Source organism: Ambystoma mexicanum, chromosome 4q, assembly GCF_040938575.1.
Source record: "Ambystoma mexicanum isolate Mex_15411 chromosome 4q, UKY_AmexF1_1, whole genome shotgun sequence".
Taxonomy (NCBI): Eukaryota; Metazoa; Chordata; class Amphibia; order Caudata; family Ambystomatidae; genus Ambystoma; species Ambystoma mexicanum.
Genome location: NC_090928.1, coordinates 1,138,803,251 through 1,138,829,615, shown reverse-complemented (window position 1 = coordinate 1,138,829,615; position 26,365 = coordinate 1,138,803,251). Strand labels below are relative to the sequence as shown.

Sequence of the window (26,365 nt, the reverse complement as noted above, 5' to 3'; positions counted from 1 at the left end):
TAAAGTTAACCTTTATCTTTACTTAACCTCTCAAGATAGTAAAATATTTGCTTCTAAGCTCTGGCTACCTCAATGATATTTGTACTTCTTTATGCCATCTTTTCTATCTCTATTCTACTCATTCCTCTTTGATACTTTCCTACTGCTTTATCTTTTTGTTTTCATCCTTTACCCTTAAAAATACCTTTCCCTTATGCGTTTCCCTTTAACAAGATGTATTAGATCGTGCTATGTGGAAACATACCTATTGCCTTGCACTGCAATATTTATCAAGCTTCATTTCTACTCACAAACAACCACGTTGGCTACTTATGGTTTTGTATGTACGAATCAACATTTCAATTGTACTCGTACTAAAGGGAGTATTAATTTCTTCAAATGTTAAAGGTGTAAATCATCCCATTAAGAGGCAAAGAAAGCTGAGTCCAAGTAAGATAATGGCTGCTATCGCTTGTATTCAGAAAATGTATTTAGAGTCAAGTGAAGAAAATAATAAATAAAAAAAACCTTGGGTTAGGTATGCCTTTTAAGCACCTGCTGTAGGGAGGAGTTTGCATACTTATTAGCAAAAAAGTGAGTTTCAGCTAACCCAAGAACATGATCTGGCATGCCATTGGTCCATCATTGAAGCCAGTGTTAATAAATTACCACTAACTATTGTCAATATTTTTGGTCCCAACATCCTGAACCCACAATTCTGGTTGAATTTGAAACTACATGTGGTCCAATTAGGAGTGTCCCAAACTTTGTGCGGATTGCAATCAAATATGTGATTTTGTACTTGATCGCAAATCTGACACCAAGACTATTAATCCTAGATGCCACAAGCAATTTATTAATTGCAAAAACGGCCTGAACCGAAACTGATTCATGACATTTCTCTCACCCACTTATTAGAATTCACCTTCTCCCCCGCACAAATCACTCCAGAATAGATTTTTTTATCAATGCTTCCACCATGTTTCACTCTGAAATCGCTCAAATTGTCATCTCTGAACATGCCCCTGTCTCACCTGTCCTAGAATGGGATCTTCAACCGACCCTTTCATTTAGATGGAGATTGAATTCTTTCCTATTAAATGACCCCACTTTTTGTTCTGAATTATTTATTGTAAACAAACCGAAATACACTTCTATTCAGAATAATTGGAATGCGCTCAAAGCAGCACTGTATGGTTTTCATAATACAATGTCACTTCTAAAAAGAAACTAAATATCTAATTGCTTGAGTCCATTAAGCTATTAGTGTTCTCCTATCTTAACTAGCCTTTCATTGCTACCTTCAAATCCCTATGCATTCAATTCAATAAATTAAGTTTCAAAAAAGCTTCCTCCTCCCCATTAAGATCCAAAGCTTAATATTATGGAGGGTCCAATAAAGTAGGGAAATTATTAGCTACATATCTGAAAAAGAAAACTGTTATTACCTCTATTCTTAGCAGTGCATTAGAATAAAACACTAATCAAATCATTCCTTTGTTTTTTTTATTCTGACCTTTTATAAACACGACACACGTCTTTATATTATACATTTTAGGCATGAAAACAAAAACATTGCAGACGACTAGTGACCTATGCCTGGTAGATTCTTCAAATACCCTGCAAGAAATTAAACCTGCTATTCTCGGTCTCAAAATCGGCTGAGACCCGGGCCTGATGGGATTCCTATGCATCTCTACTGCACCGCTGCGGATATGCTCTCCCCTAAACTTCAATTGACCATTTTATTAATCTCAATATTTTAGTTATAGTACCTTTTTTGAAGAAACGTTATTAATTTTGGTCCCAAAGCCGGATAAAGACCCCTCCTCTGTTAAAAATGATCACCCTATTTCTCTTAACTCTGAATCAAACATTTTTGCCAATCGCAAATAGACTGGAAGTAATACCCCCCCCCTTTATCAATGTGGATCAATCTGGCTTTACCAAAGTCAAATTTGCTTCTTTTAACACTAGACTTCTCTTTAACGTCCCTTCCTGAGCTCAAAAGTCCCCTGATCCTCTTATCCTATCACTTGATGCAGAAAAAAACCTTTGATAGTGTCTCATGGCCGTTCATGTTCGAGGTCTTAAAATGGCATGGATTTAATTCTACCTTTTGTTAAGTTGATTACCCTCTACTAGACTTTTATTAATGTCGATTTCTTTATTTTGGCCCCACAACCCCTATTACAAATTATTAATTCAAATGGTAAATGTATGACTATAAATGTTACTACAAAATTATCAGCTTATGCAGACAATGTATTTCTGAGCTATCCACTTCATCCCAGCACTGATTAATGTCCTTAATAAATTCTCCCTAGTCTCCCCTCTAGAAAATACATTTTGATAAGTCTGAAATGTTACCAGTAACTAATTCTTGCGCTGTTGCTGCCCTTCCTCTATTTGGCATGAAATGGTGCACCTCCTAATACTTCAGCATCCACATATCCAAATATATTACTTCCATTGTAACCTGGAATCAAAATAGTGTATTTAACAAAAATGAATACTAAATCAATGGTTCCCCCTTTTTCTCTTGATGGGGCCGCCTTGATTCCATCAAAATGATGCTTGGACCTATTTTATATTATCTCTAAAGGTCTAACCTCTCGCCCACTGCATTGACATTTTCTGTTCAAATTTCCAGTGCTACGCTGACGACACTCAACTAATTTTCAGGCTGTCCTTGGGCACCTCCTCCCCCTCCCTCGTAACTGCCATTCAAGATTGGTGTGCCGCCAATGATCTTTGTCTGAATGGCAGCAAGACTGAGATCCTCCTAATCGGCACACCTTCACCATCCTTTCCCCTCACTCTCTGGCTGGCCTCCCTTGGCACTCCTCCTACCCCCACCAGCGAGGCTAAGGACTTTGGGGTCATCTTTGACTCCACACTTTCCTTCCTTCTCCACCCACATCTGTCTCTAAAATGTCAAACTTCCTCCTGCACCTCCTCAGAGGTACTCTGCCTTTCCTCTCCTTCCCGCAGAAGCTCATGGTCTCCCAAGCTCTGGTTCTCTCTAGGTTGCCTCTTTCTAAATCTACCTGCCTCTACTCTCCGCAACTAATCCAGAACAGGCCTGTAAGACTTGTCCTTGGCCTCAAGCCTTGGTATCATATCTATCCAGCTCTGAAATCTCTCCATTGGCTCCCAGTGGATGCAAGGATTACATTCAAAACCCTCTGCATCGTCCACAAGGCTTTCTGGGGCCTGGGTCCAAAATAACGTCAGCTATCCCTCTGCAAATACCTCCCCTCTCGAGCTCTTCGCTCCTCTAACTCCCTCAGGGTCAGTCGTTTTTCAAAGAAACGAGCTGGTGGTAGATCTCGGTCTTTGGCTGGGGCCTCCCTCTGGAACAGCCTCCCTGCCACTCTAAAACTTAAGAACCATCTCCAGTTCCGTAAGCACCTCAAGACCTTCCTCTTTGCTTCTGCCTTCACCGCCCCCCCCCCTCCCCTGCTGATCTGTTCTCTCTAGGCACCGTGCCCCTGGCCACCCTCTGACCCCAGATACCTGCTCACCCTCCCGCACTGCCTCCGGGTCACCCCTTGCACTGGGGTCTGTATCTGTACGCATACAGCCCCCCTTTTTTCCATCCTGTACTTATCAAACCTACCCTGTCTGCTGCCTTAAACCCAGCACTTGCCAATTGCTGGCTGCATTACCAATGTTTGTTGCCTTTATTATTGATCTGTTTCTCCTTTGCTCCGCACTCTCCACTTCTCCCCCTTCATGCACTTTTCCCCCTCTCCCATGCACTTGCGCGTTCTCTATGTCACTGGGCCTACTAAGATTGTGGTTTTGTTCTCCCCTGTACCCCTCCCTTGCCACGTTGCGCTCTGAAACACTTGTGTATGAGCGCGATAGAAGTAAAATATCAATCCCAATTATACTACCCTCTACAACAATATTGACAAAATGTATCCCCATTTCTTTGGAATAATACAAAATCCCAAATTCTTCAAAGTCAATAAAGATAACAGTGGTGTAAAGTTTCCAGATTTCCTGAAATATCAAAAAGCCTTATCCCTTTTTTCTACATAATGAACCTCCAATGACAATAGCCCCTACTAAAATAGAAGCTAGATTAATCACACCTCTTTCACTAAGTCACAGATTTAATCGTGGTCTGGTATTATAAAAATGTCTTTTACATCAAGGTATAAATTAAATTAGTTTTCAAAAATTGATTAGCAGATTTTGCTAATTATTTGAATAGCAAATGAACTTATATGATTAGCAATTTTGTACTAATATTAATATCACCAGAATTAGTTGTACCCCAAGATATAGAATTTGCAAGAATGCAGAAATTATTTCTATGTACCTCCTGAAGTTTAACATCAGTGCAATGTCTATAAAATGTAAAGGGTCGCTGCATGAATGCCCAAACAAATAAAGCTCTAAATGTGTGGCTGGGTCATGCAGTCAGTATTGTAGCACAGTGCTGTGTCCTTCATATTGTTAACAAGACATCAATTAAAGACTCAGTGTGTGCATGTGCAATTTTTATTTCATGATATCAAGTTACATATATAACCCTAGTTTCTTCCTGTGGTACTACTGGTCCAACCATAATCTACATGGAATGGTGTGGGTGAAAGCAGGGGCACACATTTTTTGTTGGGTGTATTTGCCTTTTTTAAAGGGAGTAACAGGGGCTGATACACCCCTTATCTGTAGGGCTGAGGCCACTGACATTGCGTATACAGAAAATTAAAATTTCTGTTCTTGCCAGCACTTGGTGGGTCAAATGATTGCCCAGGATCACATGCTTTGGTTAGCAGTGAAGCCAGAATTGCCAGCAATTTAACTTGCCTGCCACAAACCTCCAAGCTCTAATTAGTACACATTTCTTTTACGTTAAACAAGAGCCACAATGATCTAGTTTATTTGCAAAGTACACCCAAAGCAACGTCCTTGGAGTACTTTCACCACTCAAACCGAACACTACACATCTCAGAATGCAAAACCATGTTTCATCTCATGGATGAGCTCCGCTTTAAAAAGAACTAGCTAGCTTTGAGTCACTTTCTGTGCAAATGTGGTGTTTAAGGTATCTAACTTACACATTGTGGGACTCTTGATAGCTTTAATGCTAAATGGTCTCCCGTTATTTTTAGAATAAAAAGTTGGGCTAGACTTTGCTGACCTCTCATGCCTGTTGTTATCAAGTCACAGTGGTAAGGTCCTCTCTGCCTAATCTTCCTCTACACTGCAGACCAATTCCTACAAGAAAAGCAAAAAGCAACTCATTACCTACCCACAACAATGCACACTCACTCTGGGGGTGCCTCGAAATCGACATGGCCCCTCAGCACCCGCTATGGAGTGAACATTATATTTCTCCCACCCGAACAAATGCCAGTGCATCCACTTGCTAACACCTAGCCCATCAAGCGGGGACAGAGTTGGGGCCTTTCGCCTTTACAAACAAGAGGCCTTGAGCCTCTGGGGGCACAGGGTCCAGCAAATGCCCCCATGTTTCCAGTCCGCAAAGCACAGCAAAAAAAGTCACAATTTTTGTTCTGGGGCTTGTAATATGCGCTTTGCAGTGCTCACATTAAGGTTATGGCCAGTGTAAAGCTTCCTACTGGCTCTGGCTGCCTGTCTCGTGAAAAATTAGGCAGCTAACCTCCATGCACCGCTGCAGGCTGCTCGGACTGGCCTATAGGGCAATAGGCTTAACCAAAAACACAAAATGCTTGTGTGGGCCCATTTTATGGGTCAAAGTGGGCCACCTTTTTTGCCAATGTGGGCTAGTTTGATAAGTTACTGGACTAAATTATATGACTAATTGTTTTGACCAGTGTTGCTGAATATCTGTGTACAATTTGCATCACATTTGATCAAAAACATCCCCGTTGGGTTATTCAAACAGCGTCACAGGAATTAATTCCCATTGGTTTGCAACTTTGGAGCACTTCTCGTTGGTACCCGAGACAACTCTATGCCTCAGTCCGACCCTGCCCCACTGTTTCCACCATCACCAGTGGGGGGTCCGGGGAGCACACATCTTCACCCAGGACTGATGCTGCTTGCTGTGGTTGTTGGGTGTAGAGTGGCACACTTGCCAACCCTACAGATTTAGGCAGTAGGCTACTGCTTTTTAAGCAGTCCTACCAGACTACAGATTTCAGTGACAGATTCTACTGCTTTTTACAGTGGCAAGTAATTAATGTGACTCTAAGGCAAGCTCCAGGATAAAGCATGCAACACATGAGTCTGTCTGTACAGTGGACTGGTAGGTGATTACTTTGATTGGGCTCAGACCAATCCACTGACCTCACCTGACAGCTACTTGACTCTGTGCTGCACTCTTGCCAGGACAACCCTTAGGTAACCACCAGTGAAGTCAAGTGGCAGAGTGTAACACCATCACACAGCATCTGCATCTCAGACCAAGGAGGGGTGCGGGGGGGAGGGGGGGTATCAGTCACCATATCATTCAGTTTTCAACTTGCAATAAATATGTAACTGCCTGGGCTGCTGCTACAGCAGTGGCAAACGTCGCCTACCAGCTCTGTGTAATGTATACCTTCTGTAAAGTTAGGTCATTGAATTTGGTGCTAAGATACCATTCAGATTTATACATTTTTAACATTTGAACATCTTTCCATATTGTGCTGTTTGATTGGTTGTGTATTAGGCAAAGGTTACACCAACATACTAAGGCTCAATTGTGGCACAGACTTCTTGTTTTATTCTCGACTGCTTTATCCATTTCAAAACAGCAGAGCGTGTAAAGCTCACTAATGTTCAAAGTCATCTCTCAGCACCAAGTCCTCCAATATTGGCGAGCCCTTCACCTATGCCTGTGCAAGTGTCACTAAATCTCAGTCTCCGCCAGCAGGGGACTTGGGCTGGAGAAAACATGATAATGTCTGACCAGTGGCCTTAAATGGAAGCTATAGAGCAGGGGTGTGCAACCTTCGGCTCTCAAGATGTTTTGGACTGCATTGATTCTAACTTGCATTATCAATGCTGAGTGATCATTGGAGTTGTAGTCCGAAACATGTGGATAGCCCCAGGTTGCAGACCCCTGCTATAGAGGTTGCACTCCGTGTAGAATACTAGGCCCTGCTGGCTTGCCTAGTAGGCATGTGCTTAATTTGCCCCTTCAGCTTGGAATCCCTTTCTGGTGCATGCTCGGTGCCTGTGCATGTACAACCAGTGAAGAGAGCTGCTGTGTACTCCGAACTGGTGGCCAACTAGCAGTTGCTGCATTGCCATTTTATAAACATAAGGATGTACAAATTGGCATTACAATGCTGTTATCCGGGAAAACTTACTCTAGTCTGGGCTTTCTGTGCCTAGCTTGCTCCTGTTGAAAGTGGCATGACCACGTGTCATTAATTGCATTACTTTGGAAATGACGTTGCCGTATGGCATTGGCATGATGGTACTCGGATAAAAAGAGCTGTACTTTGGCATGCTTCAGTGGTGCCAACAATGTATGTGTTTTGTATTATCCTTTGTCATTGTTATGGGAATTATTTTTGAAACTTCGACAATGATAATCCTACATTGGTCACAGAATGTTGGCAAGTATGAAGTGGCTCCCGTCCGGGCGGGCGAAATATTATTGCCAGCTACTGTCTAACACCTAGCACCCACTGTAATAGCACAGCCTGTTAAAGAGTGGATTACGGCGGGTGCTGGGTGTTAGAGAGTGGCTGGTAGCCACTCTCTAACACTGTAATGATCTGTGAACATACTACAGCAAAACACCAACACAGAACTTGGCATAAAAGGCCAGGCTATGGTCCAGTCCATGTTCCACAAGACATGGAGACAAGGGGAGGAGAGAGTACGACACTTATAACCGAGGTTTTGCACCATGATCTGCAATGTCGGGACCATCTCCCTCTCCCCACGCCCCGCCCCATCAACATCCGTTGTGGGGCAAATAGAAGGATGCATGAACAAAGAAGCTACAGATGACCAGGTTAGCAGGCCTTTCTCCCCATCAGCCTATTAATGTACTTGTGCTGTGTAGGGTAACCATGAAACCATTAGAGGCACAAGTATGGAGCAATGGCCACCAAGAAAAGCACTTAAAGTCACAACATCCAAACCAAGTGCTCTTTCCATCAAGTTAAGGCATCCTATTTGGAAGCAGCCCAGCGCTTTCATGGAGGTCTATGGGCATGCAAGGGGGTCGTAGTGCCAGGCACACAAGGTCTGCAGCAGACTGATCTGCCGTCAGTTACTTCTTCTCTCCATTAGGACACTGGCGCTGAATGTGTTGGCTAAAAGCTTTACTATTCATTAGAGGCAATGTGATTCTCTAATGCCCCATGGAAAAGCATGTTGGCAAGTGTATAAGGCCTTGTAAGGGCAGTTTCTTTTAGATTACAAAAAAGGCACATTACGGGCATAACCTACCTCTCTACACAAATGCGCAATTAGAATTGATACTAATAACTAAAAGTTAGGACTTAAAGGGGGACGTAACCTTCATTGAGATAGTCTGGACGTATGTGGATTTTCTACACTACAAAGCTGGCTGGCAATGAACGAGTTCCGTACATTAGAGTGAGGCGTCCCGTAGCATAGTGGGGTGGAGGGGCATGGGGTATCGGGTAAGTGGCCGGAGAGGTGGTCATGAGAGATACCAGTTTTAATGTCTCTGCTCCGCTTCCCCCCCACCCCGCCTGGAAAGTGGAGTAGGCGGGACAGCTTTTTGAACAGGGAGAGAATTCTGTGGGCGAGGAGCTGAAATTAGCAGAGGCGGGACGCCGCAAAAGGCGTTTGAGGACAGAGAAGGATTTGGGAAGAAAACCAGAGATTCCAAGTAAGTTGGTAGAAGGAAATCAAGGAACAGTGATGCATGGGGGCACGTGCATGAACAGATTTAAAGACAGAACAAAGAAATAAAATTTACAACAACGCTGAACTGGAAGTCCTTTGAGGCGTGCAAGATAGAGAGGCAACCGACAGAGAGCAAACTGTGTCCCGACCATCGAGTGAAAAAGACATTAAGTAAACTAACAAAGCAAGGAGCAGTAATAAAGGCGGTAAAGGACCAGTGACTGGGGCAGAGTTTGAATGGAAGAGAAGGTGAGCAAGTGCAAAATGTTCCTGATATTGAACAAATTAAGAAAGAGATACAGATAAAACATGCATTTGAAATTGAAAGGAGAAAGTGGGATCAGAGATCTCCCAGCTCTGCGCTTGAGTGGACAAGGATAGACGCAGCAGAGGAAATAGAAATGTTATTCTTTCCTAAGCCTCAAAACGGGAAGACATCCACTCAGAAATAGCACTTAAAGCCAACGTTTAATTGACAAATTCAGAGGCCCCCATCCCTGGGACCCGACTGTAGAGCATCTTGGGCTGTGTCCTACAGGGCTTTAACGTACAAGTCCGTCGGTTGAAGGTACTACGGGTTCAAGAACAGAGGCATTTAAAAACCACTCTCTATAGGGGTAGTGTCATAAACTGGCCTAGATTGTGTATAAAACCCGTGTCCACACTCGTATTTGGGGATTGAATCCTACACAGAACACAATGAAGATGCAGCAACTTTCACGTTTATATTTCTTCACCCAAATTCATTATGGAACAACGCAATGTAAAAGGTGCTTTGAATATTGCCCAGCTGCCATTGGTATGGTTTGGTCTGGTATGGTTTGGTTTTGTAGCACTGCTTAAAAGGGCATTTGCTGCACAGGCTAGTGCCTGATCAACCAGAATGCTGCTTTAATGCATATTGCCTTTATCTGGTGATCTGTTGGTGCAAGGCAGGGTACAACGGGTGCCCTAGTCAGCTGATTGCATAGGTAGGCTCTTGGAGGCGTTGTGCTGGCTTGGACTCCAATACTAGGTTTCACGTGGCCGCCCACATGCATTGCGATATTGGTTTAGGAGCGCCTATGCAGAGTTCGGGTTTGAGGGTGGAGACGGCATTATGCAAATCTACAGGTTGCAAGCAGGACGGACAATGCTGCAGACACCCAGCAGCACATGACACTGCACAGTAACTCTATGCATTTCCAGCCATGCATAGGGGCCAGTGCAGCACAACAAATTTCCTACCAGTTGAGTGGAGGCCACAGTAGACAAGGTTATGTCATTGAAACCAAGTTGTTAGGTGGGGGCTGGTGAATGTCGCTGCATGTGTGTGTGTTAGAAGATTCCAGTTAAATTAATGATTAGGAGAACAGTACAACAAATTGATAAATCTACAAAATGTTGATGAATAATGTGCAACCTGTAAGAATTATGCATATGAAAGTAATGCAAATTGATACTCAGCTAGGACTCACGGGGGGGGGCACAATAGACATACAAGTGAAACATTGCAGTGTTGCTGGTGGACCAGTGACCACAACAATCCAGGTGTCAGTTCAGAAGGAAGTGCTACTAATCAATTTCAACCCAAGACACTGCCTTACTGCAGAAGAAAAAAATATACGGTTCTGGATACCAAATTTGTTTTCACTGTTTCTTCATGTCCAAAAAATGGTATCAAACAAGAGCAAATTCCGAACAATAGCAAGTTGAAAGGGGTTGCACACGCCGAATTGTCTTGGCACAACACTGACACCCAACAAGAGTGATCAGATTTCAAGTCTTGCGATGTTTGTCACATGAGAAAAGTGCACGCCAGAAATTGGAATACAAAGCAGAGCTGGCTGCTGTCGTTCTTGGGGACTATGTCAGACTTGTGAAAGGTACACCTCGGAACATTAAGTATGACCTTGTCCACCAGGCTGATTGACAGCATGTAAGTAGCTCTAGGCAGTTTCTCTTCCCATCAGCCATCCACAAAAGGGAAAAATATAACCAACGTCTTCTCCCATTCGTGGCTTTCCGTTCCTGCCTGTGGCAGAGCGCAGCACTACTCCCTGATCAAGGTGGATCCATGGGTCTCTACCATTTGCAGCTGTGTCCCAGTGTAGCGCAGCACTCCGCAGTTAGTCTGTAAACTGCCCGCTTCTTGAGACCTCCTGGAACCAAACTATATGAATGTTCAGAAAGCCTGTAAACTCACAGGTTCTTGTGCTTTTGACTAGTACCTAGTGTTTGCACTGCACTCTACCCTTTGCCAGTTTCCGAGATAACCAGTGCAATGCTAATTTTACGCTGCCGAGTTCACCTACACTGCAGTCTTACAGCAAACCAGCCCAGTGTAATGTTGCTTCTGGTTCCTACAGTTAAATTGTGTCCAAAATAATTGGCTGCTCTTCCACAAAAAGCGAGGAGGTGTGAACTTTGCAGCGCTGGCTCTTGGGATTTTGGTAGTCTTTGAGTGGTGTAGATGGGATCAGAGCCATCTCAAGCATTTTTGGGGCTCCCCTCCACCAAACCAAGGAATTAAGTGATCAAAATGTCTGATGGCACCCTCCGCCCACGTCACCATAACCTATAGGTTGATATGCTGCCTCGCAGCATTCAAAATGAGCATGTTTACTCCCTTTAAGTCCCCTTATCCTCTCCATTCTTGCTCTAATCAGAATGATAAACAAGCAGCATGTGAAGGCCAGCATTAGAAATCTACGAAGAGTTTACTTCTCTTCTAGTATAGAAACAGGATCAATAGCATCCGGGAAGGTATGCAGCCTGTAGTATTAATGCCGGACTGTATGCAAAAGGTTTACATGTACCTTTTACATACAGTCCGGCATTAATACTACAGGCTGCATAATATACAGATAACTCACATTAACTGCCTCAGAAAATGCGAAAGTGCTCAAGAATGGGTAGAGTAGACCAATTGTAAGGATGGAGAAAGCTACACGTAGCATAGCATGGATAGTGAATGTAGATTAGAAGCTAACTGGAAGGTGTGTCTATCCAGACAGACTGAGATTAGAAGTGGGACATGGTTTTCAAGTAGTGCTGCCATTAGAAATCAAGGGAAAAAGTCCCTGTGGTGTGCATTATATCAATGCTCACTAATATAGTGGAAGCAATCCTATAGCCAGTGAACCCATGAGTGAGGCTTTTATGAAGATCATACCCTGAGAAGGAAATCACTCTGAAGGGGTGACTATTTTGAAAGGTTCAGGGACTGGCAATTCGGAGAGGTTAGACAATGAAAGATTAAATGAGATGCCCAGGATCACACATTGCTCAAGGGGTGAAGCTGGGATTTGTGCCAACTATGCAATTTCTGCATTTGAACACTGTCTTTTCCAGCTCTTACCATGTACCAAAACAATCTCATTTTATAAAACTGACTTTAAAAGTGCACACATCACATTTCCATACCTGACAATTTTTAAAACCAAAATATTACAGTGGGTGTTACGCAAAATGGGAATGATTCTAGCTTAATTTCTCTCCATCATCAAGGGAGGTATACAAGTACCAGCATACCAATCGATGTGATTTAACAGATTTAATCTTGGTATGGCTTTTGTACTTTTAAGCTTTTAAGCTTTAAATACTTCCAAAACAATGGCTTGTGAATTATAAACATGCAGAAAAACCTTTGACTTTTTTGTGTCAAACGAGCAGACCTCAAAATATGCTTGCACAAGGCCTACAACATCTGGTCCGCTCTCTCCTGTCTACCACCCCTTCCACTCAAATGGCCTACATAAGAAGAAATATCAAGTAATGAGTTAAACGATGCCACTAGCATACAAGAAGGCAAATCTCACAGAAGACAGCACAGTAATGCAAGAGGTATTATATGAGTTGACCAAGATCACTGTATCGGCTTCTGGCAAAGCCAGGATACTAGCATGAATGATTTGGTTCCACAGTCTTGAATTTTGATACTTATTCACCTCTTGGCTAATAGTTTATGCTCAACTTTGGAGGGGATTGCCTAGGTTTTAGAACACACCATCTGAATAAACCAATTTCTAGACCTTGACCATATGAATGACATGTTAGTTTTTATAGCAACCCCTATCTGGTGCAGGAACATTATTGATAATAGCACCTCTTATGCTACAAAATCAAGTACATATGCAGGTATGTTTATAAACTTCAGACATAGGAAAAGTTCAGTCAGCCTTCCTGGAATGTGCTCGTCTAATCTTTCATATTAACAAATATCTTCTGAACCATTGTGGCACTCAATTTATCAATATGTATTTCAACTTTGGCTATTGCACATGATCAACATAATTGCCACAGAAGGAAAGTATGCTACAGAAGTTGTGCTGTATGGAGCACACAAACTATGTATTCCACAGTGAGCACAGAAAACATTACATGATTAATTGATCAAGGCAGAATGTACTAGTGAAAACACAGGCAATAGGTTTAGCGCCTCAGCAACATGCCATAAAATCTCCTGGCGTGTGCTATTTAAGTCTGGTGAACAATGAGATCTTACTTTAGACCAGGCAGCCTTGTGGGGGCCCCGGGCAAGTGCCCCTTTTGCCCTCCCATAAAGACGTCTCTGGATGGGATGGTGGGCGGTCCTTTAGCCACGAGGCACATTTGGATGTCGTCTGATGATGCGACCGTCTACCTTGTACCCACGAGGCACATGAGGCACATGCTTGAACCAGAGTAGAGTAGAACAAGCATAACTAGGTTAAAGGCCATTATAATAGTGCAAAATAACCAACTTGCTAAAAAAACAAGTGCTTGTAGTAAAAGAAAGTGAGCATTGATGTGGAATGGTGGGAAGACAACGTAGGCCTTGGCCTTGTAACAGTGGTTAAGGCCCCATGCTGGCCCATTTGTTTATATGGACCCCGTCTCAACAGTCCATAATTTGAATGTAGCATTACAGCGTAGGGGAAGAGAGCTAGGGGTGTAATAGTCCCACTTCAGAGTTCTGGACCTCAGCTTAAGCAGAAGGGACAAGGGGCGTGAACGCCATTTAAAATCCCAAGGGCTGTAAAGCATGTATAATATGGCTAAATGGGGCAAGGGGTTAAACCAGTCGGAAATCCAAACACAAGTGCTGAGAATCTTGCAGTGAAGCCCTTTGTGAACCCACTGTTTACAGTGGCTTGCCCACATTCCAATGTTTATACAAGCAAACGCACATTTATGGGGAAAGAAGTGTGGTGGACGCCTATGGGCGGAAAAATGACCACGTCCTGCTACATCAAGGGAGTGCAAAGTGATGGCACTGTACACTGGTGCCACATTTTGAAATGTTTGATTCCGACATAAAACGGGTAAACCCAATGCTGCCGATTTGTGCGCCCCTCTCCCCCGCTTTAATATTCGTACTATTCCAACTAAAGTTCTATACAACTTGGACAAAGTTTCCGATTTTGGAACTCGGTAGGTGGAGCTACATAAAGTCCACTGGGGACGGACTTTTAAGAGAATGCCCAATGAACTACAGTGCCGGCTGTAGGCAAGACCTGCTTTCTGAGCTCGCCATATGTCACGTCCGCAGAGCTAATTAATCATGGGCTTTTTATGGAGCTACTGCTTATAGTTGAACACTGCTTACATGGAGGCACCAGTTGTAATGGGGCATCTGATGGCTGCATATGGCACGACCTTTGTGGGAATTTCTAATTTATGATATGATAGGTTATTTATATAACGCTCCTAATACCCAGAGGTTTCTAAGCGCGGATCCGGGGATCGAACCTGTGTGGTTCCATGTCGTCTTGCTGCCAAGGCGAGCACGTTGCCGCTGAGCTATCCTCGATAAAAAAACGACGATTAAAAAAAACAATTTAGGCCGGTGTACTGGATCTGAACTAATTTCTGCTTCTGCAAAACAGCTCAAGCTGTACACCCAGTTAAACGAAGCATTTGCTAATGTGTGCTCCTCCACTATTTGCAGACTCAATGTCCGGTGTTCTGTGAAAAGCATGGGACGACTCCAGCTTTTGAGTCTTGGAAGTGGCTTGGCCCTCTATCCTCTGAGAGCCTGCGCTTCCCGACAGTCAATGCAGCATACACATTTCAGTGTCAATAAGTCTCCATCCCACCCCCTTTGTTCCACCCACTCTTCTCTTACACTCCTTGTCGGCCCACCTTCGGCTGCAATCTCCTTTTCTGCATTACTTTGGTGACTCCCTTGTCTCGCCTAATCTCCACCTTTAATAAGTGCCATGTTAGCCAATCAGAGCCTGGGCTGTAAAATGGGCAGGCGTGCCTGAGAAGGGATGGCGTTCTCTTTATAGACCCAACAAACAAGTGTGCGACATCCTGTGACCAGGGCCACAGGTGACCGTTTTGTGTTATTTTCTGTCGAATCTTGAACGCCTTCTCTGGAGGTTATTTTAATAATGTATTTACAGGGAATCTGTCAAGAATATTTTAGGGGGGGGGGAAGAAATGACCCCTACACCCTCGCTTTCCATTTTTTTCCCCCTGAAATATAAGCCTGCGTTTGCGTCTCGGCTTTTGCGAAGTGCAGTCCCAGATCAAAATCTCACCTGTGCTTGTTTAGATTTGCTCCTCTCGGGGTCCACAGGTCATTACAGTACAGATATGGAGAAATGGCATACAAGGAGGGACACAGCGTGTAGGTGTCGTATTTGCCTAACCATTGCCATGCTAATTCCCATGGCCATTCCCACCGTACAAAAAACCTCCTCATGGGAACTCTTTGAGCTCGTTTTAGTCTTACCATCAAACTTTGCACTCGAAGTGCCTGCCAGTATTTTTTAAAGCGATCTTCTAAGAGTTAATGACTTAATTGGAGTTGTAAACCCAGTACTGGTGTCCTTCAGCCACTATGAGCACTCTGCAAAGTCCTGTTAACCAGCATTGGCAAAGCCATCAGTTTTGGCTTGTGTACAAGTATTGGGCATTTGCCAGGCGCTACTGTTACATGCCCAAGTACTCTCACCTGCTACCATGAATGGGCAGTGCCTGGCAAGTGCCTTGGCCATACCTACGCAAAAGCCCAAACTAGGCATTTCCAATGCTTTTTTTTTTAGTTACCGCACAGCTCTAGGCGTGGTTTCCATAAACTTGGTGCCTACATGGTCTGAACGCAGTGAGAAGGGTTATGTTGTGGCGGGGCTCCTTTTTCTGGAGCTGTGGGACTCTCATACTCCCAACATCTGATATAAACTTCAGATAGGTTTTGAGGATTTTAAACCCCACCCTATGTAGTCATATTTTAGGTCCCCAGCAGCCAATAGGGGTTACCCAGATATTTCCTTTTTGACCCCCATTCTGAAGATGCCTTGGTTTGCCAATGTTGAACCCCCCCAACCCCCAAAACCTGTTCCATTTGCAGAAATCTGTAATGGGTCTGCTTTCAGAACCCTGGCTTAGATGCTGGCCAATTTACGAAAGCACAACATTCGTGCAATGGAAGGTTTAAGTTACTTACCTGTAACTATTGTTCTCCAGCATGGATTCACATGCTCTTGAATATTCAGTCGTCAGGTTGGGAATCCTTGGTAAAATGAAAAATAGTTTTACTTTCACTTATAAACTGTATTTCTCCTTTAAACCATTAATTGTCCTCTGGACTCATACTGCCTCCATCCAATAACAGTCCTCTCCCTAAGCCCCTCCTCTGACAGCCATCTACAGGTAAGTAACTTCTCAAGCATGGGGTCTGGCATGGATTCACATGCTCATGAATAACGAATACATAGCAGTACAACATTACCAAACCATGGGACATGGCAAGGCGCAACAGAAGCAATAACTCTCTGGAACAGACTCACCTCAAGCCAACAGGTTGCATAGCACTGCTTGGCCAACTCTGGACTCCTCTCTGGAATCCCCATCAACGCAGGAGAACTTAGTGAAGGTGTGTGTGGAACTCCACGTAGCAGCCCTGCATATGTCCAGCAGGGGCACACCAGACACGAACGCTGTCATCGCAACAATCGCTCTGGTGGACTGGGCTCTTGGACGGCCAGGCAGCGGTCCGTTTGCCAACTAATGACAGTGCGTGATGCAGTCAGAGAGCCACCTTGAAATGGAAGCCTTTGAGAAGGCGTTCTCATGGTTCACAGGACAAAAGGTCTCGAACAGTTGTGAAGTGTTATGAAAACTCATTATGCGTGTCACGCAGAACCTCAGGGCACAAGCAACGTCCAGCGAGTGCATGGCCCTGTCAGCTGGTGATGAAAGCTTTGGGGATAAAACTGGTAATGCCAAAGGCTTGCTGAGGTGGAATTCCATTGGAACCATTGGCATGAAAGAGGGGTGTGTACGCAGCACCACCTTAGATTCGTGGAAAGTCAGATATGGTTGCTTGTAGGATAGGGCCTGAATCTCACCTACTCAACTTGCAGAGGCGATGGCCACAAGGAAAGCCGCTTTCCATTAGAGGAACTTGAGAGGGGCCTGATGCATAGGCTCGAAAGGGAGCCCATATGAGCCTTGTCAGAACCATGTTGAGTTCCCACGCCAGAACAGGAGCCTTCTCTGGCAGGAAAGATAGTCCTTTGAGGAACACCTTGACGAGTCGATGAGACCAAAATGAAGATCTTCCTGGAGACCTGGTGTAATGGGAGATAGCTGCAAGATGTACCTTGATAGAAGCATGCACCAGTATGGAAGGACCTGCAGGGTCGTGGCCCTCAGAGGGGTAATCTTCTGAGACCAGCACCACGTAGCAAAACGCTTCCACTTCTGACCATAGCACTTCAAGTTGACCACACCCATGCCTTGGCGAGGACCTCCCTGCAGTCCGCAGGCAACACATATCCTCCCACTCTAGGGCTGCAGGTGCCAAGCCCTCAGGTTCAGTGATCCTGGGATGTGATGAAGGATTGCGCCTCCTTCTCTGGTGAGAAGATCCGGAACCACTGGCAGCTAAACCGGAGGAGACGCTGAGAAGGTCTGGATACCAAATCTGCCTCAGCCACACCGGAGCGATGAGTATCATCTTGGACACAGTGTGTTGATGACTTGTAGCAGGAGAGGGAATGGGGGAACGTGCATAGGAACAGCCCTTCCCACGGGAAGGAGAACGTGTCCCCCTGGCTCCTTGGCTGCTGGAAACTGCTCGTAAACCTTTTGACATGTGAGGTCGCCGCTGTCGCAAACAGATCTATCTGGGGCCTGCCCCACTTGGCGAACAGGCAGTCCACCTGATCCTGGCAAAGCTCCCACTCATGGCAGGAGCGCAGTTCCCTGCTGAGTGAGTCTGCAATGGTGTTCTTCACTCCCGCCAGGTAGAGAGAGACTAGGAAAATCTCCTGTCCGACGGTCCAGCGCCACAAATCCTGCGCTTACTTGGAGTGCCAGGGATTGAGTACCCCTCCACCCCCTGATGCAAAACATGGTGGTGTTGTCTATGAAGATCCTCACCACCTTGCCTTTCAGAGACTGGAGGAACGACTTGAGGGCCCAGAACACTGCATGTAGCTCTCCTGGATGGTGATGAGAAGATCCTTCTCCTCCGGTAGCCACAGGCCTCTGGCGTGCAGGTGACCGGTGTGCACTCCCCATCTCTCTAGGGAGGAGTCTGTGGTGACAGTCTCCTGGTATGGCAGGCACTGAAATCATATGCCTTGAGAGATGTTGGAGCAAATGTCCCACCATACTATCGCCCGACAGAATTCGACGTCAAGAGGCATCTTGTCTGTGAAGCTTCTGGACACCTGTATCCAGCGAGCGCCCAGGAATTCCTGTAGGGGTCACATTTGCAACCTACACAGCTGGACGAGGTAGATGCAGGACAACATTATGCCCAGTAACAACTTGATGGCCCGAACTGCGGCAGTCTTTGTCAAAGACAGCTGTTGCACCTTCCCTATAATGGCTGCTATCCTTTCCTCCGTGGGTGATGCCAAGCAAGACACTGTATGGAGACTGGTGCCTAGAAACATTGCGTTATGTGATGGTGTTAAGCAGGACTTTGGATAGTTGACGGAGAATCCCAGATCCATTAGTAGCCGGATGGTCGCCTCAGTTTGTCCAGCCAGCTCCCGCAAGCGGGAATCAGCAAGCCGTCCAGGTATGGGGATACATGTATGCCCTGTAGACTTAGATGGGCCGCCACTGGTGTCATGCATTTCGTGAACACTCTGAGGACTGACTTCAAGCCAAAGGGTAGGGCCTTGAACTGGTAGGACTATCTCTGAACCATGAAACGTAGAAACCTTTGATGCTTCTTGAGGAAGTAGTGCCCTCCAGGTCCAACAACGTCAAGAAGTCTCTCTGCAGTTGGCCAAGCACGGGTTGCAACATAACCATCCTGAATTTTTGGGACTTTAGATATTTGTTCAGACGTGGTAGGTCTAGGATGGGCCCCCAGCCCTCTGTCTTCTTTCTGACCAGAAAGAATCTGGAATAGAATCCAGAGCCCCTGAGTCACTGGGGAACTAGCTCTATTGCCCCTTTTCGCAGCATGGGCCTTACCTCTTCCAGGAGCTGAGAGATGTGCTACTCCTGATGGGTAACCGGAGGGATCCGCGGACACCTCAGTTGGCACAGGGTGTGTCCAGCACCCATCTGTTGTGGTGATATTTATCCACTCGCTGACTAACCTTGTCAGCCGGCCTCCCACCGGGGTGCACAAGTGGTGTCCCGGCTGGTTTAGGCTTGCTTCTGCGGGTGATGCTGTCCAGCGCTACCATAGGCCTGGGAATGGCATCTAAAGGCTTCCTGAGTTGTGGATCTGGAAGGCTGGTGGTACGACGTAGATCAGCTTTTAAAAAAACCTGCTTGACTTTCCCCTGTAGGAGCGAAAAGAAGAGCAGGGCTGCTAGTTGGTGTCCAGGGAACGGGCCGTATCCGCTTTGATGGCCTGAACGGACTGGTCAATGACTTTCCCAAATATGATCTCTGTTGAAGGGCATGTCCAGCACCTTCGCTTGGATCCCCTGGCGTAAATTCATGGCCTTCATCCAGACTTGGCGATGCAGGCAGACATTGTTCCACATTTGCTGGAACTCTGTGGCAGTGACGTCCAATGCCACTGTGATGGTGTGATCAGATGCTACCTCCCCTTCCTGGAAGGGAGCAATTGCCTCGGCCCCAGTTGTAACACAACTCCCTGCCTGTTGGCCACCTTGATAGTGGACACTGTGGTGTAATAACCTTCTCTCCCACAGCGTCCATCCTCGCTGTCCAGAGAGACCAAAGACGACTAGGACTGGTTGGCCAACAGTTTCCTTGCGGCCACTGGTACATCGGCGATGTCTGCAACCTCAGGGGCGTGGAGTCCGGCACCAGATATTTCTTCTCCAGCCTATCCAGTTTGGCTGGTGTGTGCAAGAGTCCTTCATGAGGGTCAGGCCCTCTTCCCAAACTTCGTCCAGAAGGGGAATGACCATGACAGTCTTGCTCTTGGCCTCTGGTACAAGAAGCCCTCCTTGGTTTCCTCAGGCACTAGCTCAGAGGCTCTGGAGATCATGGAGTGCCCACCTCATCTGCTGGGAACCCCCTATGCAGAGCATCCAAATGTGGAGATTTGCCATCCGCTGCAACAATGTTTTCCGTCATGACTGTATTCGTCCCCGGATCCGCTGGGGGATAAGAAACCCGATGTGGTGGCAGAGGTTGAAATGGGAGGTCAGATGATGATTCCTCCTCTGGAGCCATCCCCATCTGAATCTCTGCCAACAAGGTGTGCAGAGTCGACAGAATATCCAAGGAAATGTCCCTCGGCCGAGCAGGGTGAACAGGAAAACTAGGCCCTGCGCCATCGTCATTCTCTTCAACGTCCTCGTGGACCGTGTGTAAGGACTCTTGGTCTCCGTCGTCCTTGAACGAGACCTCCATGGCTTGGGCGACAGCCTGTGGGGGCTGCTTCGGGGCCTTCTAGCCTCTCCCTTTTTCACCCCCTGAGGGGGACCTATGCCGGTTCCTCCCCCCCACCCCCTTTCTGGCGTGCCAGCAGACTTTGTCAAAGTCACTGCAGTGGTGTCATACCTGGGGAGTGGGGGGGGAGCGGGGGGTTTGCAGGATCAGCACCAATGGCAGTCATCGACTAGGTCTTAGCCTGTGCTGGTTAAACCTGCTTGGGCTGTTCGGCCTTCTCTTCCATCTGCGGCTTCTCAGATTTCTCACGTAGTTTAGCCGGGGTAGATTTCCTTTTCGAAGAGGAGCTTAATTACCAGCTGGCAATGGAGGCGGAAGGTGATGATTCCGCCCTATCCACGCTGGGACCTGCTTCCGTGGCAAACCAGATGGAATGCGGCTCCTGGCCTTATTTTGGACCTCCACGGATGATGCGCCCTCAAAGGACTTAGAAGAGCTCTCCTCGGACCGAAAGGTCCTGGTTGAGGGATGACCCCACTGGGAGCACAGATCAGAGTCCTTGGCGTTAAGCCATGCTTCTAGCATACTGTGCCTGGCTGTCGTCTTCTTGGAGAACCTGAGGCATATCTCACACTCCACTTTCCTGTGGTCCGGGTGCAGACATTAGAGGCATTGCAGGTGCTTATCCTCCACACAAACATTCCGTAGCCTGCATTTGGTGCAGGGCCAGAAGAGGAACCTCTTCTTCCTCCTCCTCAGTCACGGTCAGAGGGTGCGAAGTAGGCCCAATGGCCTTCTAGAATCTTTGTTCTTGAGGGGTGCTGAACTTCACCAATAACGGGTCCCCAATGTTGCAGGAGAAGCAAAGAGCACACAGGCTTCGAAACAAAAATAGAGCTTTTTCTGTCAAAAACATGAAAAAACATACAAATACTAGAGGAGAAAACTCAGAACTCCCAACAAGGAAGCGAGCAGTAAAAATCTGAAGATGGCTGCTGTAAGGCGGGGCTTAGGGAGAGGACTGTCATTGGATGGGGCCAGTATGACCCAGGACAGTGATTGGTTTAAAGGAGAAATACAGTTCATAGTGAAACTGTTTTTACTGAGGATTCTTAGCCTGTGAATCCATGCGAGACCCCATGCTGGAGGATTGTGTAAGAGTTTCACTGTCCTTGATGGTACATTTGTTAAATTCGTAGCGTAAGCTGCTCAGGAACATGAGCGTTCTCTATTAATCTATGCTTGCCTTCCATGTGGGCCTCCATGTCTGGATCCCCCAGTTCCATCTCACTAGGCCATTTTTTTTTCACTTTGTGGCCCACAGGCTACATGCTTGAAGTCCTGGTCCATTAACGACAAAATGCATGTGAATGACTATTGGCGCCAATCTGCTCACACTCGTGAAGTGCATCCGAACCCGCTGTATGAGGACCACCCCTCTCGGGTGGTGGGTGATGTGAGCATACGAGCTGGTCCTGAATTGATCCGTACCTGGGCTAATCCCATCTTCATCTCTGGAGAATGTTCATGCCGAATGATTTTACATTTATATAGACAAGGTGCAAAACTTGCACTAGCTGTTGTCTAGTGATCACTGACCCTTGCCAGGTAAGAAACGGTGTGCCGTCTTATATAAAATGGTGGTGTGGTAGCAAGTGACTTTCTGGCAATCTAATAGCTTGAAACTTTACCGTCGGGTCTAGATGCTATTTGCACATATTTAAAGTAGCCGAGTAGAAGAATCGTTTTTCCACACCAGTGCTAAATCTAAAGAAATCAAATAGCCCCCCCCCTTTTGTTTTCTTGGGGAGTATGTATTGTGCTTTGCACACACCACTTTGACACTCTCCTCGTATCCGTGGGTAGTTTTCCACTTGTTACAATCAAGGAAAGATGAAGGATGTGAAAGCAGCGCAGAAAAATTTCTACAGTTAATTTAGGTTTACCTGAAACTCACTTGCCAGACTAGGTTACTGACGCCCATGCAAGTAGAAGCACAATAAACGTCTGATTAACTAGCTAACGTTTCTACTGAACAAAGCAGCCTATTGGTGTTCTCTGATAAACTTTTGGTACAGGATGTCAGCGGCTTTGAAGGTTTGATTGGCTGTCGACCACCCAATTATTTTCAAGACTTTGTGCACTGTGCACAACGCCTGTCTGAATACAGAGCCAACCCCCCTTGAACTCAAGCCACCAACCTAGAACGAATCTCAGATCCGCCATTCTTAATGTGTAACCCCTACTTCAGAAGGATTTATGATGGAGGCCGTAGCTTGGCAGTGATGGGGTCCAAACTGTTGGAAAAACGTCCCTATTGAAATCCAAACCTAGATGAACCATAAAGGGTTGAAGGGTCTGACCAACATTTGATGGTGTGAAACGGGCTTGGCTGGTGACTGAAGCCGCACTTGTAGTACCTTAGTTATTGACTGCTCGTGTTACCACTGCTACACTATATTCTGCTATGTAATACTGGATTTGCTTGATCACTGGGAGTGTGACTGAAAACTGGATACACTGCTGCCCCTCTTACTTGGTACTCTGTTACAGGTTGTTTTTCATTTTAAAACCTAATAAGATGAATTACTGTGTAAAAATTGTGTAGTCCTGGCATCGGAATCACTGCAAAATGGACTTTCACGTCTGCACAGTGAGTCATTTTAGTTTTTCACCCAATTGCAGGAGTCGCGTCTGGCTGGCTGCTGTTTTCCATTATCAACAAACTACTCATTCACCACTTATTTTGTACAAGGCACCATGTTAACCAAGCTTGATTTATTGCCCAAAGACTTGGCTCACTCCATTGCGCCTCATCTCCCCATCCTACTTCTAGTTGCCCCCCCCCAACTAGGCTACCATTACAACCACACTTAAAAACAAACTCTGGCTCCTTCTTGTCCTAGCCTTTGCGGAAGGAAGTTCGTTCGTTCTGTTATTCAGTCAGCACTAAGATGTAATGGTTTTATTGGAGGTCTTAAATTTGTGTCGAGGGCCCTTGGTGTCTTAATCTGGAAAAGAAAAATATACATAAACAGGGAACGAAATTGAGGGGAGCTGGTAGCTATTTAGCTCCTGCTTGTAGCCTAGAAGAGCGGTTAACTTGACATTAACAGCTACCAGGAGCTACTTTTGGCTCCCAGGCCAACTGAGGGCCAAACAAACAACTTTGAAAATGTAACCATGCATTTGGGGGGGGGGACTATAAATGAGCATTAGGACACATCTACATGACATTTAAAGCATACGGGACATATTTGCATTAGATTTGTGGACTACTAGCTATTGGTTAATGCTGCATACCCAGGAAATGCTTGTAGCTCCTGCTTATCTAACCTGAATTTCGATTCCTGCGTAAACCCTTTGATTACTTGGATTCAGCCCCATCCACATAAAAATGCGTTCAGGAGATAAGTAGGTTAGCAGAGGGATTGCACTTTGACTAAATGTTCCATTTTACTGCAAGGTACAGGGGCGGTCGTTTTGAATGGACACTCCCTGTCCCTGCTTGTGTAATTGTTGGCCTCCATTGTCCCTGTGAACGGTGAAATATCTTTTCACACATTTTTTTTTTCTCTTTCATTTCAGAAGTTCCGAGCGGACATGCCAGGAGCCAGCAGTGCCTTTATTCCCACCATTAATGCCATCACCACCAGCCAGGACCTGCAGTGGATGGTGCAGCCCACGGTCATCACCTCCATGTCCAGCCCGTACTCTCGCTCGCACCCATACGGCCACTCCATGCCCGGCTTGTCCTCTATGACTGGGCACACTGCCCTCCAAAGGCCGGGTGTTATCAAAACCATTGGAAGTACAGTGGGCCGTCGGAGAAGAGATGAACAGGTAACTGGCTCCGTTTCCCTTCACATACGTGCTGCACCAGTTGCCATTTATACTCTTTTAGAAATGTCCAAGGCTTGAATTGCTAAGAGTTAAGCCAACCTAAAAACCTAGTGCGCACCTCCATAAACGTTGGCCCTCACACTTTGCTGCTGCCGCCCCATGCCCTGATTGGATGTCGGAAATTTCAGGCATCTTATTGTTTTGAAAACAGGGCTCACTGCAGAAACTGCGCATCCTTCCCACCCGCCCCTTCCCAATTCGGTTGTCCATGAAGCAAGGCCAACGCAACAGCTCTCTTGGGCTTATGGTGCGCGAGGAAAACGTTCATTCCAACGTGCGCTGGAGAAGCATATCTTTCATCGCCACCCTCTGCCTCATCGCTGCCAACACTTGTAACAGGAATTAGCATGGTTTGTACCACTGCGCGATTGGTGTTATGTTCGTACCATTACCTCCGTGTCAGAGGTGCTGGTCTCTTAGTTCGACTCCATCTTCCTTGCAGTATGCACACGGGAAGTGATTGACACCTGACACTTAAAACTGAACTTGAAAACGGGTGACCTATACAAGCAACATTGGTATATAGGCATTACCCAGTGGTTGTCATCTTACCTGGGAGTAATTTACAGAAAGATCTGCATTTCTTTGATTGAATGCTTGAAAATGGGCAAAAAAGAATGATCTAGTCTCTATGATTAACGCAATGTTTTGTGGCAGACAGTAGTGCAGACATGTACTGGAACATTTGTTACATATTCGGGTGAGATTCTGTTCTATATTAGAAAAAGCATGATGTTGAATGTCTGCTCCTTTTTAAATACTGTTAACTATAGAACGCTTGAGTTGGCTCTGTGTGGCAGGGGTGGATGAAGGTGAGGGGGTGCAAGTGTGGCACAGGCTGGGGGTGAGGGGACTGGCACTGAAGCCTGGACTGTATTTCCTTGTAGCCATTGGGCACATTGAGTTATGCAGGGTTGAAAAACATGCAACCTTGAGGTTGTGCCATTAGTGACTGTACCATGCGTGTACCGTACTTACAATCTGCAATGGAGGAAAGGTGATCAAGCTTTTGGTTCCAAACATATAACCAACGTGGACTATTTGTACATCGAAAAGGGGTTGAAATAGAGCTGCGTTGAGTTTGGGCTTTATGTGCAGTGTATCCAAAATAAGGCCTGTGTTCCTTTTCAACCTCCTTCGCGACTTACTGGTCAGACCTGGACAATCACATCTTTAGGTAAGCTCAAGAATATCGAGGGCGGTTTTCCGTACAGTATACCAGGTAGAAATGATTCCGTCCAAGTCTCAGCTGAGTGGCACTTTCCGGAGAGACTCTTGCTGGATATCTGCTCCATTTGACACAATCCCTCACCTGTCTCCATGGCAGTGATCATAGTACACTGTGAACACGGAAATGGTTCACTTTCACCATGCCAGCCTTGAGAGGTTAGTGGTTCTTCTACCCACCAAGACTATACATTGGATGAAACAAATAGGCCTCACAATTGCCTGAAAACATCACAACATTAATGAAAAATGCCTATTTGTGTGAGCTAGATAGCGCCTCTCTAATCAGAGGCTCCCTCACTTTGTATGATGAAAGGAATTGCATTGCTTGGAACTAACTTTTTTTTTTTGCATAGGACTAGTTCTTTATATCCATTGCCATGTACAGTAGGCAACCATTTCACCTTTTTTCCCCCCTTCTCCACAGTTAGGAATAGAAGCTACAGCATTGGTCTTAAGATGATTGAAAGACTAACTTTCTTGTTTTGTCTTCGATTGCTACTCCTGTCTCTGTGACTCTTTTCTTGGCCCGAGCAGTGTAGTGCTACTCTGACAGTTACCATAATGGGGGAGGAGGGGGCCCAAGCAACGCTTGACCTGGAGAATGCATTGTGTCCATACATGGGATTGCCAGACTCGTATCTGCAGAGGGATAAGGAAGAAGTGGAGCATTTGTTTGCAT

At 45.7% G+C, this 26,365-nt stretch overlaps 1 protein-coding gene across 1 annotated transcript in view; it reads left to right on the top strand.

Moving 5' to 3' along the window:
- FOSL2 (FOS like 2, AP-1 transcription factor subunit) overlaps nucleotides 1-26,365 on the top strand; it is a 65,242-nt gene that overhangs the window by 20,621 nt on the left and 18,256 nt on the right. Inside the window, exon 2 of the mRNA XM_069608723.1 lies at nucleotides 24,142-24,396. Coding sequence (XP_069464824.1) covers nucleotides 24,142-24,396 — 255 coding nt within the window. The remainder of the gene's footprint in view (nucleotides 1-24,141; nucleotides 24,397-26,365) is intronic.